At 35.3% G+C, this 14,850-nt stretch overlaps 1 protein-coding gene across 2 annotated transcripts in view; it reads left to right on the forward strand.

Moving 5' to 3' along the window:
• The window catches only part of ATP9B (ATPase phospholipid transporting 9B (putative)), a 154,645-nt gene that overhangs the window by 31,837 nt on the left and 107,958 nt on the right, over positions 1-14,850 (forward strand). For both annotated transcript variants that reach the window (XM_005149860.3, XM_031049651.2), the window contains exon 6: positions 6,231-6,289. In XM_005149860.3, the coding sequence (XP_005149917.1) occupies positions 6,231-6,289 (59 nt within the window). The remainder of the gene's footprint in view (positions 1-6,230; positions 6,290-14,850) is intronic.

Consider the following 14,850-nt stretch of genomic DNA (forward strand, 5'->3'; position numbering starts at 1 on the left):
TACTCTAGCATCTTTTTTTTTCCTTAGTGATTTTATGACTTGTGTAAATTTTTAGTCTTTTCTTTGGAATAGGGATTTTTCCCATCTCAAAGATGGAGAAACTGACATAGAGAGGTTAAGCAGTGTAACTTTGCTCAAATTGGACAGTAGGAAATCTTAATGTTAGCAAGGTTCAGTGTTATGCTTGGTTTAATTGTACCATTTATGGAAGATAAAAATGAGAATTTAATAATTTCTAGTGAATAGTTTTGCAAAATTGTTTGTTTACTACAGGGAAATGAATATATTCATAGCAAGAGAAGCTACTGGGATTTGAGTTTTGGTTAATTACTTGTGTAAAGATAGCATGGTAAGTTGATTTGTAACTTAAAATCTTTTTATATGGTGTTGCAGTAGATTAAAATCAGGAAGTCTTTGACTACCTAGCAGTGTTGATTTTCTGTGGGGTCATTCTTAGCTTCAGGAACCCCTAAATGGGCAAAACATGAATGCTGGCTTATGACCTACATTTTGATAACAAAAGAAGTACCATCTTCTTGAAGATGGTGGATTTACATCAGTGACTCTTGAAGACTTAGAATTTATTTTTAGTAATTCAAGACCTTGAATAAGTATTTGTTCTAATCAAGAAGTTTTGATTTATTTTTATTTTTTTTTGGAGGATGAGGGAACTTGTTGTTTTGGGTTTTTTTCTGGTTTTTTTTTGTTTTTTTTTTTTTTTTTTCCCCTAATAATGAGCTGCTCTGAACAAGGAAACCAAGGGAGAAATGGAAATTTGTTTTTAAGTGTTACTTAATTGTACTTAGGCAGCAATGGCCAGCTTAATGTCCATAGACTGTTTGATCCACGAGAAAGCTCAGTCTTCAGTTATCCCTGGGTGAATTTGCTAGGTGTAACTGCATTCGTCAACAATGTGCACCTGCTACATGTGCAGACTGAATCGTTTTTACTCTTTCAATTCATTGTGGCAGGTGACGAAATGTGCAAATCAGGAAATGTATTGATTTTTTTTTTTTTTGTGAGCAAGTCAGTTAGGTATACCTGTCTGTCTTTCATGTGATTCTTTTCCCTTTTATAGCTTTAGATTATGGTGTTGAATCTAAGTGTATGATGCATTCTGCTGTCTTAGTCTTTTTATTGAGGTGTTTATTGCAAAGTCTACTTTCCTTTTTTGAATATTGAAGTCTTGAAATCACCAATAAACAATTTCAGACTGTATGCAAGTTAAAGTTCTAAAGGAGGTGTATTTGCCTGTATAACTGAAATTATCTTGTCCGTTTAATTGCCCTCTTCTGCTTCAGAGCAGTTCACCTGCATATCTTTTCGCAGAGCAGAAACTGGGATGGAAAAAATTTGAAACCTGTACATGCAGTTTTGGGAGACTTTAGTTTTTCTTTCCTAAGGCTCTACTATACTTTTGGTGCAGCTTCTTGTCTTGTGCATTTAAGTATGATCAGTTAAGTGCCTATGAAAAATGCTGCTGTTCTGCAGAAGAGTTACCTCAAGTTTATAAACAGTTTGTTGCATTTTTCATTAAGCTGCCAGAAACCAATTGGGTAATAAAATTGTAAAACAATTTTAGCTCTTTCTCCCCTTTCCATTCTTCAAGTTGGCAGTTCTGCACTGGACCTTTTCTTAGTTAGGTTTACCTATGCAGTGTTACTGAAGTTTTGAAGAAAAAAGATCAAGAAGAGAATAACTAACTATAATAGTAAAAATTGCGAGTTGCAGAAGAGGTATGCATCTGTCACTTCATCTCGGGATGTTTAACAAGAGTTTTGGAAGTGTTGCAGAACTCTCTATTTGCAACCTGTAAAGCAAAGAAAAAAAAGTCAGGAGAGATGAGATTAATGAAATAATTCTATCCATGCTTCAAATATGAAAAACTTATATCTTTAAGAGTGCTTAAGAATGTAATGAAATTAAAAATAAATGCCAATACTGTGTGAAATTGAGAAGATACCAGAAAGTGCTATACAGGAGAAGAGAACACAATGTGCAGGCTAGTATGTTTCTTTTAAAATCAGAGTTGAAGTCTGTTTTGGAGAGCTACAGTGATTTAATTTTTTATTATTGTTTTACACTTTTGAATTTGTTTATGCAGCTGGAGCAGCTCTGTTTTCAGTTGATCTTTTTTTTTTAAATTGCAAAATGGTCTCTGTCAGGAGGCAGTCAGTTTTCAGTGATTTAAAACTGTTATCTGCAACTTTAGAATAGGACTTTTGTCAGTTTCTTGATTATTGTAATATTATTCTCCAGTAGTTTGTAATCTGCATTGAAACCTCTTACATTTCAGCTCCTCATGAACAGGTCATCCTCTGCTTTTTAAAAAGCCATTGCATTAAAAAACATTATTTTTGAAACTAAAGATACAACATTAGGTCTTTATTGGTTGCAGTATTTCAAAGCAACTGATGAGTTTGTTCCTGGTATTGAGACCATCTGGGACAGATAAATTTTTAAAGAATTGTATCAATTTGATTGTTTAGGGCAACAATAAGCAGCAGCAGAAACAGAACCTGAAATTTTAATGTAAGACAGAATTTTAGAGAGAAGGCAGAAGAGAGGAAGCGTTGAGTGAACTGTTCCATGTTTTTCAGCATTCAGGAGACTGTATAAGAAAGAATGAAGGCTTTCCATTTCACCCAGGGGGAGATAGTACACAGAGAAGGGACTAGGAAGCCTCTCTCCAGCGTTTTGTATTGGTCATTAAAGACTAATGTCAGCTCACCATGTAAGATGGAGTTTGAAAGAAGGACCAAAGGACAGCACTTGGCACTGAAAGATCAGCATCCCCACCTTGGACTCACTGTAGCTTTAAGCTCCCCCCTGTGCCCAGCTCCCCGTTATGTATACTCCAATTATGCTAACAACTCGGGCCAATAGATACTGTGTGAAACTTGCATATGATATATACCTGACTGCTTTCATTCAAGAGCTTTACATTTCTGTGATAGAGACAAGCTCTGTTACCAATTCCAGAAGCAGTACTTCAGACAGTATTAAAGGTACCATGGATGTAATAGCAAATTAAAAACAATTTGAAAATGCTACTCTTAAAGTCACTATTCTTTTAGGAGTGGCTTACAATCAGACACTTATTAATAAAAATAATAAAATTATTGATTGCTAATTAATAAATTGAAAAGTAACAAAGAATAATAAAAATTAGTAATGAAAGTTAATGAAAAGTAATTTCTGATACATATCCACATTTTCTGTATTTCATTTTTGTGTGAAATGGTTGTTAGCGCATATGAGATACTAGTTTTTCTAATTATTGCAGTTCATTTCATAAGGCTTTATGTTGGGAGTAAAATGAATTACTACAGCCACTTTTCAGTGTTCCAGTTCTACATAATTCTGTACTCTGCTTTAGGCAAAAGCCTTGCGCCTTGGTGGACTATAAAGTCTGGATGCGTAGGCACTTCTGACAGCTTTGGACTTTTTATTGGTAATTACACAGATGGTGAGGAGTGTTTTGCTATGGAGATGTTTTCAGAGAAAAAATAGTTTGCAAAAATAATTAATGCAGTGAATAACATTCAGTGTCTTTTTTCTTTTTTCTCTAAATGCATCTTCACTAGGATGTAGTATTGCATTATTTTAATGTTCTCTGAGATGGCATCTAATGAATCTCGTTTTTGCTAGTCTAAGAGAAAGTGTTATTTGTTGACTTTTCAAAATTTTAACCCACTTTTTGAATTACTGCCATGTTTTACCATTTAGTTTTTAACAGAATATATCCTGCCATTCAGATTCATTGTCTTGTATGTCACAGGCCACTTCTTTAAGTGCAAAGGTATACAGGGTGCTCTAAAAAGACACTTTAGTGTGTAATAGAGATGGTTTTCTGTAGGGTTGTACTAAGCCACCTAGAAAACAGTTTGATAAGGAAACTTCAATTCCAAATGAGTGTTAAACCTTTTCTTATTCTCTAAGGCTTAGTGTCTTTTGATCTTTACTGCATGATACTGTAAGAACACAACTGTGGAAAATTCAGTTGTTGATAAAATTGTTGGTAATTGCATTTGATTAGTATCTCAGAATTATTTTTGTCATACATGGCTGCGTGGGTGGCATAGATTTTAGGCAACCCAGCTGGAACTAGGATTTTTGTGGCTGTATTACTATAAGTTGATTTGCTTGGTTATCTCACTGATAAGCTGATGAAAATTGCTAGCATATGAATTAAAAACAAAATAGGGAATGCTATCCTTTTGGTAAAGCTAACAGTCTTAGAAAGCGGAGTAAGCATTACTATGTTTTTCTGGTCTATGCTATTCATTTCCAGTCAAAACTTGAGAATTTATAAGAATTCACTGGGCCCTGCAGTTAAGCAGGCTAGGGATGTTGATCTGGTGTCAGACTGTTCTTTCAGTGGTTGAGCTTTACTTTTAATTACCTCAGATTAAAAAAAAAATGTGTTGAGAGATTCTTACTAACTTAATGTTCATGGGTATCTTGAAACTCCTGTAGAGAAATGGTAATATTTCTTGCTATAGCTTTTGGTATCTTGGTCTTGTGCCACTCCCTTCACCTTCCCAAATGTGTTACGGCAGTATTAGGAGTCAGACTGAAGACAGAATTGGTTCAGTGTTTGAGGATGGGGAGGGAGGTGGTTTTGGCAACTGAAAAATTGAACTGGCATAAAAGATGATTATCAATAACAAAAAGTGGCTTTCAGAAACAGCTTTGCAGACAAGCCAAACAAAAGTTCTGTTTCTCTTCTGACATAGTACATTTTTATAAGTGCTAATGTAATGGAAAATGTATTAAAAATTAGCTATAGGAATACATTTATTATTGACTGAATTAAACATAAAGCAACTGATACTATTGCATGAAATGCAATTTTAAAGAGCAAGTACTGAAAATAATTGCTTGTAACATAAATCCTACTACCTTTGTGTAAATGACATATGAGGAATTTTTTGACGTTAACTACCAGATCTCTCTTCATTGAGAGTTATGAGGCCTCCTAGATTTGGAACCTAGCTTAGTTTTTGCTTTATAGTCAATATAACCCTGAGAGACATGATATAATGCACATTAAAAAAATCTACTGTTAATAATACTTTCAATTAAATTCCAAACAAATTGCTGCTTATCCTGTGCTTTTATAGGTTTTCTAATTTGTTCAGTCTGCCTTTTATTAAGAACCCTCACTCCTTACCATATTATGACATACTTGTCATCTGATACCTGCTGCTTAGAATCATGATAGTGTTTCTTTTGTTTACGTTGTATTTCAGCTCATCAGGCTGTATAAATATGCATGTATTCGTATCCTGAATTAACAGGTTCTGAATTTATCACCTGTTGTATCTTGGAAGAGGATATCCCTATGTCATGACTTGTCACATCTACAAGGGTTTGGGGTGAATTTTTGTTTGTTTTCTTTGTTTTTACCTCAGAGAAGCAGATCTTTCTGGATTTCTCACAAGAACTCTGGGACTAGAACTCCTGAATTCTGATAACATAAATAATAACTAATTTTGGGCTTAACCTCTCTGTCTCAGTTTTTTAGTCCATCACATAAGAATGTTAAAACTTAACAGTCTTACAAGTATTGGTACCCTGTAGAATGTACAGAAATTAAATTGGTACACGTGCTGTGTATATTTTTTAATGAGATGTTCAAAGTAGTTACTGAATGGGCAGCTCTAGAGAATGAAAATCCTCAATTTCAGCTTATATTTTACTTTATCTAAAATGAAATCTTCAGACATTTCTTATGACTTTAGAGAAACTTACCTCTTTTCACTGAATTGCCAACAAGTTTCACACAGTTACCAATTACACTGTAACTTTAGCAGCCAAGCAAAGCTACCTGTTGGTAACTGGGCTGTGACTAAAGTGTGTGAGAATGCTGCATGACTGTAAGCCTAACAGCTCTTGTCAGAAATAGAAATGTCGGCTAGTAGGATGTGAAAGACTTTCCAATTTTACAACTCTGTTACTGATATAGATAAGACTTGAGCATCTTCCATATGTGTTTTTTTTTTTTTTTTCCTCTAATACTTCTACAGCAGCTGACTGGCTACAAAACTAGACATTTTTTAAACCAGTGAATTATTCAAACAGATGATACCTATTATTTTGTATAATTTGTAATATTTTCACAAAACAATAACATCTTTAAGTATAACTTGAATTCTGGGATTTATATTTTTGTGACTTTATATTAATGTCTGCCTAAGTTGATTACATTTCTTCTTTTTTTTAAGGTAAAGTGCAAGTTAAGAGTTCAGACATACAAGTTGGAGACCTCATCATAGTGGAAAAGGTTGATACTTTTTTAAATATATTTTAGAGACTAAAGATTATTAATATGCTAATTATCTTCTGAAGTATATTGAGGTTCTTATCTGTGAAGTACTAACTAGCTAGTATTTCAGTTCAAGTCTTCCTTGATAATCTTCAAGGAAGTCTTTTTTTTATTAATAGTGAACTTAATTGAATGTAAGCATATATTTTATGAATTGCTATATGCTTAAATTTATCTAGTGAAGAGAATACAATTACTGAATTCTCTGGCTTTTGCTGTTCTGAATGTTCTGAGCTGTCTTGATTACTGACTCCTTCCTTCTCATGCTCAAATCAGTGTTTTTCTGTCTGAAGACTTAAAGGACAAGTGCATCGTATAATTACGGATATAATATATCTATTTAATGCAAAAGTTTATCTATTTTTGAAAAGGAGAAAAAGCTTTCCAGTTTGATTGCAAATGGTGAATGAGAGCTGTGAACTCCTTTTCCTTCTGTGTTAGTATTGTAGTAAAGACAGCATTGGTTATTTCAGATGGCTTTCTGGGCTGCTAAAATTACTGTGACCTTGAAAGTCAACTTAATTTTCTTGTCAGAGGAAACTATTTTTACTTTTCTGGAAAGGTTACTCACTTCCTGGGTGCCAGCAAGTGATTCTCATCACACTTTGTGTTAGAGAGTTAATCCAATGAGAAGCTGGAAGGAGGCATATCAAGTTGAAGCTCGTATCTGCAGCTTTCCTTGAAGCATTGTATGGCAAGTTGCAGCTTGGCAGAATAATCCTTAGTTGAACGTAGTCAGTCACTAGACTTTCCTAAACTTCTTGGTGGTTTTAATCCTATTTAGTTGAGTAAATTAGTTCTGATAAAAGAAAATCCTTCTGCAAATATGCCCTCCTGATACATTTTATGCTTTCTTATTTGTTAAAACCTCTCCTTTTACTTGAAGAATTTGGATAACTCGTAAATTGTTAGTGGATAGAGATTTTCTTTTTCAACCATATATAAGAAATTCATCTTCTGCTTGCTTTCTGTTTTTTCTATAGTCCAAAGAAAAAACAGTACATCCAAGTCTTGTTTTACTTAGTTTGGTCTCGTTTGGTATATGTACTTTGTATTATTTCTTATCTTTTTTTCACTTCCTTTTATCTATCTGTACCTGCTATTTTTGGGGGCCTGTCTGAGCAGCATATATTAATGTAGACAAGATTAGGTTGGATGAAGCCTTGGGTGTTATGGTTTAGTGTAAGGTTTCCCTGCCCATGGCATGGGGGTTGGAACTAGATGATCTTAAGGTCCTTTCCAACCCTAACTATTCTATGATTCTACGTCTGGCCTTTACATCTGTTGTGCCTTACACCTTGCTATCTTAGAATGCAGGCAGAATCAGCTTGCAGCTGCTCCCTTGTGCCTATTCCAGATCTAGGAGACTTAGGTGTTTGATTTTTATTAGGAAACTTTTTAGGACCTTCTTAATCTCTAAACCTGGAATTAACTATTTTAGACTGTAGGGAAGACTCTACTGGCTATGTAGGTAAGCTACCTTCCATTAATTTTACTGAGATCATCTCTCTGTTGAATTATACTAGAATTTGGAAAACTGGAATTACTTTGAGGATCAATCTGTCTTGTGCAAGGTAGGTCATTAGCATCTATTTCAGCATTATTTACAGCAGTTTATAGATCATACATTATAAGTATCTAAAGTTTCCTAATGGAAAAAAGGTATGCTTAAGGATTTAGGGGAGTAGTGAGTAGAGTTCTTTTGATGAAGATTTTACTTTGGTATCTCAGTAAGATGCGTATAATTCTTTTAATGTTGTATTTCAGCTCCAAGCTCCCTTCTGTCCCAGCAGGGCTTTTTTTTTTAACTTCTGGAAAAAAGGCACTAGGGTGCCTTCAAACTAATGCAATTAAATGTTTTCTGGTTCTGTTGAGAAGTGTGTTTTGTTGGAACAAGCAGTTTTCAATTTGAGAGTATGACTTAAGCCAAAGAACCAGTCGGGAGTGAAATGTTCAATTGCTCACTCTAACGGCAGAGGAACAAGTTAACATTGTATTTGACTGGAAGATGCATCAACAGCATTTCTTCAGTGAAATTAATGACTCATTTGAGCTGAAGATCCATATGTTAACTAGTGACTGCATCACAAATACTAACAACATAAGTGAAACGCTTTTCTATGTTTAAACCTTTAATATCTTCTGATTATTGTCTCTTTTTAATAGGTTTGATTGATTTTAGAGCAGCTCTAAGTGACTGTAGTGGGCTTAAAACAGTTTAGTTTGGAGTAATGTATTTATTGTTTCAACTGAATTTTGTAATGCCCAGATACTAGAGGTGGAAGTGACCTGAATAGAAGAAAATATTGCCTGGTTTTAGAAGCTAAAAGACATGTATAGGTTAGCTCAAAACTAGTCCTCTGCCTTGAATAGGCATGCTACTTCATAGATGTTCTTCTTGGCTTGAATTAAGATAGTTTTAGTTTTCAGTGAGAGAGTAGGTGTGCATAGTGTTTCTAAATAAGACAGTTGAATGGAGGAGTAAATGAGTTCATCTATTGTTATTTAGACATTGTAGTTTAATGAGAGTTTGGAATACATTTTGGAGATGTAAGGAGGACATAAAACTTAATAGCATGGTTTATAATTAATAACACAATTACTTAATAACATTTCATAGCAACAATCCATAATACAGTGTTTTAGAACATGTGGAACAGTAGTGCTTTACCTTAAAATTTTGAGAGCTTTTTTTGACTTGTAAAGTGACACAGTTGTTTTTTTTTTTCTTAGCAGGTGTAAAGTTAATCCAATATTTGTAAGGATTGCAGTTAATCCTAGCATGCAGTATTGCACAGCATGCAGATACAAGAAGACAATTAGAAAGTGCCTTGTCCATTTATAAGTCAGAAGTAAGCAGGAATATTTTAGTCAATGAGAAAAATACATGGTTCATTACATGAATGGAGAAGAAAAGACAGTAAATGCCAAATTCTGAGCATCTGTAGCTATGAGGAAGTGGAAGACTGAATAGAAAGCCGGAGAAGCTTATGTAAATAACACTTTCGTGATAACAACGTAAGAAAAATGTAATTTGAAACCTATTCAAAATAGTATTTTTCAAGTGAATACTGTAGCCTGTGTTGCAGGGAAGTATAGGTATGTTTGTGGGCTTTCCTGTTTTCCAATCTGGCTGGTATTCCTGGAGGTTATGGAGTTAGCCATGAGAACCTAGAAGCAAGGGGAAATACTTAGCTTTTGTTGACCACTGTCTTGCTGTAGTTATATCTCTAGGAATGAATCTGTAAGTTTGCAGCATAGACAAACACTGAGAGAAATGGAAGCCTTCTTTTTCTGGGGCTCTAATTCTGCCTAGACTTAAGCAAAACAATGTATTCAAGTCATTTTCATGACTTACATATCCAAATTTCAGTATATATCAATAAACATTTCTAGCTTCATCTTCATGGTAAATGAGATTACGTAGTTTACTCATGGGTTTCTGAATGCTTGAAGTTGCATGTGTTGTCATTGTAACTTGTTCCACTTTGATAGATATGACATGAGAGGGCTAACATGATTGACATATTGCTGCTGTTTGTCTGTGGCAATGTACAACAGAACTTAATTTTCTCCATAATGAGGTGTTAAAGATTTTTGTAGCATATTTGCCATCTGTTTTTGTGTAGTCACTCCTCTAGTGACTAGGTACGTCTTTGCAGGGGGATCTTTGCTCTCCAGTGTCAGTAGTAATAGTGACTGGGTTTTGTTTCTTTTTTTTTTGTACCTCGTACTCCTGCAGTATCTTCCTGCCCCCTTCCAACATATGGAAAACCTGATAAAAACCAAGATATTTTATTTTTGGGGGGTTTTTTTTGTTTTGTTTTGTTGTTTTGGTGTGTGCGTTTTTTTTGTTTTGGTTTGTTTTTTTTCAGATGGAGAAAGTAAATACAAGACAGCCTATAGCCTTCCCTACATGGAAGGTTACGTTCAGATGTGTTAATGCAGAAAAGCTTCATCTTATAGAAAAGAAAAACAAGCGGAGAGAACACATTAAAAAGACATAAGGATGACTTTTCCTGTTCTATTATATTTCTGTTATTTCAAGATGATTTCTACTGAAATGTGAAAATGACCACATGACTAACTTGATCACAGTCTACAACTTCCTCAGGAAGGGCAGTGGAGTGGGAAGTGCTGATCTCTGGTGAAAAGTGATAGAACACGAAGAAGGGAAATGAAATCATGTCAGGGGAAGTTTAGGTTTGACCTTCGGAAAAGATTCTTTGCTGAGAGGGTGGTGGGTCATTGAAACAGCCTCCCCAAGGAAGAGGTCATGACACCAAGCCTGCCAGTTCAGGAACATCTGAATGATTCTCATAATCACATCGTTTAGTTTTAGGTAGACCTGCAAGGAGCAGGGAGTTGGACTCAATGATCCTTATGGATCCCTTCCAACTTGAGTTATTCTATGATTCTGTCCTATTTTGTTGGCCATAAAGATTTGAATCTTGGATAGCAAGTGCCAGGCGATTGCGAAATACGCGTTCTTCGTGGAAGTTGGTGATGATTTGTAAAAACCTGATGCCTTATTTGTATTAGAATTTCTGTTTAGTTCAGTATTAGATCATTTGATTTATTTTTTTTGCAAAGCTTTTGAGTGTTCTTCAAGTGTTTACATGTTGTTTACAAGTAACTGAAAGTTTGTAGGCATGAAGCCAGTAACCTGAAACTTGTGTAATGGTTTTATGTCAGAGCTGGCAGGGAAGCTGCAAAAATGTATAGCTAATCTATATGAAGACTGGATATCTGTTTAATTGTTATTGTCATTTAAGGAAAGATTTATTTAATTTCGAAGTTTCATTTCCCCTTTCCTCTTTTGCTTTTCCCCTCATCCAATAGGTGCATAATAGTATCTGTTAAAGTTAATGTTTTTACTGCATTTTTTTTTCCAAATCTGAGTGAGATATTCCTGGTTGAGTCTGGGCTCATGATGGATAATAAATTTCACTTCATGCTTAATTATTTTCTAAGTCAAGATTTTGCAAAACGCTGTTCTAGCTGCAGTTGCAGGTGAGCAGCCTCTTCAAGACGAATGCTGTTGACATAAGGACAAGCACATGAATTTTTAACTTTGTTTTTACAAATAAATGAGAATTGCTGCATATCAAGAAGTATCATGCATGATAGTGCAACATTTTAGGTATGAGGAGGGTTTTTTTACTACCTGCATAGGATTTTTAGGTAAACCAGAACATGCTTCTCTTTTTTCCACTGTTTCCAAACTTGTTTGTTTTCCAAGCATCTTGTTTGCTTGAGATAGTACCAGCTCTGTAGCCATTCATGGCCTCTCTATGCTGAACTTCCCATCAATAGAGCTGTAATTGCTTCCAGTATGCTTCTGAATCAGTGTCCTTGAGAGTTTGTTACCGGGAGTGGCAAGAGTTACCTGCTTCACAGATTTAGAGAGTTGATATCATCCTATTTTGAAAGCTGAGCCTGCCTAGCCCAGAATCTGGCAGTTGACTCTGAGGGATCTGTTCAGACCACACTATTCCAAGTGGTACTGTTGTGGCTGCGTGCTTATCTTGGGAAGATCTCTCTGGAGTGGTGGAAATCTTTGCTTACAGTATCCAAGGTGTTTTGTGGTCAGAAATAACACTGCTATCTAAGTGTGGCTTCTTGAGAACTGAGGAAAGTGTTAAAAGTGCAGCGAGAAAATGCATCAGTTTCTTAAGTGGTGTTGTCTGATGTAAATACACATTTATTCTATACTATGAGTAAGACTGTGAATTTTTTCTCTGAAAAAAATTCAGAGAAACTGATTTTTATTGATAGGCATAGTATTTTGAAGGTCACACACTGTCATACGAAGCAGTGTTTCATTATCTTAACAGATGTATTTTGAGCTATTTTTATTGGAGAGAACTACTGTATGTACTTTGAAAATTTTAGTTCAGTTTTTTTTCTTTTGACATGCAGTGATGAAGGGGAAGTGCTGCCTTAAAGAAAGCAAAAGGAGGAGGGTTAAAAATGAGACACTATGTCTAGTTTCTAGTCAGACCACTTAGAGAATGCTGGGTTCTTTTCAGTTCATAACTGTGTTGTGTCCTTAAGTGTTGAGATGGAGTCTTGGCTTGACCCAAATGAACAAAAATACCCTGTGTTTGTTGATCCTTCCGTGAAGTTTTTTTGAATGTGTTTGCTGATGCTGTGGTCAGGCTTATTGCCTAGATTCCTGTTGGGATAAGTACATTCAAGAGCTGCTACATGCTGAATGCACTAGAATTTAATGTGAAGATAATTTTGAACCCATTATGTTTTTCTTTGATATTTACATCTTTTTAATAATCCATAGAATTTGTATCTTCCACTTTCATGCAGTGAACAAAAGTATTGTGATTAGGATTACCATTACAAAATTTAGAGATGGGGTACTGAATGCTGCATTCAGTATGTGAGATGTTCCATTGCTGAATGCCTTGACGTTTTCAGGTTAGCCTGAACCCATCATCGTTGCTGTTCCTTCTGTGTAAAATAGTTAATTGCTTTTCTATAGCTGGTAGTTTATGTGCAAAATAGAGCCACAATTGAATTGTTATTGCTGTATTAATTTTGCAGTCTGATTATTAATGTAGTGTGAAATACAGAATAATTGTAGAGTTTTGAAATACTCATGCTTCTTAATTTTCTATGTTGAGTAAATTCAGTCAGGCTTTTAAGGCTGAAAGCTGAGGTTTGTATATGCCGTATTGAGGGCCTTGTCAGCTATGTTTTTCTTTTCCACTCAGACAGTTGAGCTCTTAAAAAATAAAAGATGAGCCTTAGGCATGCAGTGGCTTTCAAGGCATTATCGATCAAGTATAACAGGAAAACCTGGAGACCTCACTTGGAGTTCTGTGTATAGTTCTGGTGTCCTCTACATAAGGATGTGGAGCTATTGGAGCTAGTCCAGAGGAGGACCATGAGGACAATGAGGGCCAGAAGTACTTCCCTTATGAAGACAGGCTGAGAAAGCTGGGGCTGTTCAGCCTGTAGAAGGCTGCATGGAGACCTCATAGCAGCCTTCCAGTATCTAAAGGGGGCCTACAAGGATGCCAAAGAGGGACTCTTCATTAGGAGCTGTAGTGACAAGACAAAGGGGAATGGGTTTAAACTTAAACAGGGGAAGTTTAGATTGGATGTAAGGAAGAAGTTCTTTACTGTGAGATGGTGAGGCACTGGAACAGGCTGCTCAAAGAAATGGTAAATGCTCCATCCCTTGGCAATGTTCAAGGTGAAGTTGGACAGAACCTTGGGTGACATGATCTGGTGTAAGGTGTCCCTACCCATGGCAGGGGGTTGGAACTAGATGGTCCTTTCCAACTTTGACTGTTCTATTATTCTGTGATTTTTACAGGATGCACTTTGTATGTGAAAAATATTTCTGGGTTATATCCTCTTAATAATTAATCTGAAATGAATATTAAGAAATGTTTTTTAGCATGAAAATAAGAAAACTGTTAGTAATAATTCACTGAGATTTCTTAATTAGTTAAAGGTAGTCTGTAAATGAGATGCAAGTAAATCTTTGTGTTTAGCTTCAGTATCAAGCAGGATGACATGTACTGGACTTAAGTGATTGAACAAACTGGTATTCAGTACAGTGTTTTTTTTCTCATTGCTCTGTCCATTGTTCACCCTGGTCCCTGTCAGCTTTGTCTGTCGCTTCTTTTCCTTTCCAGTCCTGTATTTCTTTCAGGTTTTGACATGTTGGTTATTTTTACTTCCCCCAGTTTTTCATTCTTAAACCCTATGTTGGCAATATCTAACTGGTGTTGGTAGATGCCTTGTAAACAAGTTAGTGGGAGAGCTAAGGATTTGGGTAGCTGTATTGCAGATTGAGTGTGGGACAGCAGCGCTGTTCCTTTTGTTTAATCTGTGAAAGCTTAGATTGACCTTTCTGTGGTCAACAAATGAAAACACGATTTGATACAGATAGTCGTGTGCTTGAAAAGGAAATGGCAAAACAGGTGTGCACATGCATCTGACTAAATGTGGCTCTATGCATTAGATAGTGAGAAGAAAAATTAATTCATTTTTGTCTTTGTAAAGGAGGTGTTTATAGATGTGGAATAGGAAAATGCTGGTCTCTGACTTACTGTTTCTTCTGTGTATGTTTGTGTGTTTTGGGAGAGAGGAGAATACTTGCTACATGTTTGCAACTTGCATGCCAAAGCAGATGTATTAAATTTCATTTTTTTCTATTATATACATTGAGTGTCAGAGTTTTGCTGAAATTTTTTAAATACTTCAGTTAGATATTCTCAAACTACTATTTTCAGTCAAGAAAATGTAAATCTGTTGTAGTTCCTTAGGTATTTATGATTCACTTATAAAGAGCATCTGAAAGAATTAGCTGTTGTTTGCTTATTGTATATTTTTCGAAAATATTGATTTCTGAATTGCAGATGCTGAATGTGAAGTACTGTGAGCAATCCTATTTTAATTGAGTTTCAATCCAAGTGTGACCTTTTGGTGATAGATTTTACTGGACATTTGATTGGAATTCACTGGGTTTTTTTCCTACTTACAAAAAA

The sequence above is a fragment of the Melopsittacus undulatus genome, chromosome 1, assembly GCF_012275295.1.
Source record: "Melopsittacus undulatus isolate bMelUnd1 chromosome 1, bMelUnd1.mat.Z, whole genome shotgun sequence".
NCBI classification, from domain to species: domain Eukaryota; kingdom Metazoa; phylum Chordata; class Aves; order Psittaciformes; family Psittaculidae; genus Melopsittacus; species Melopsittacus undulatus.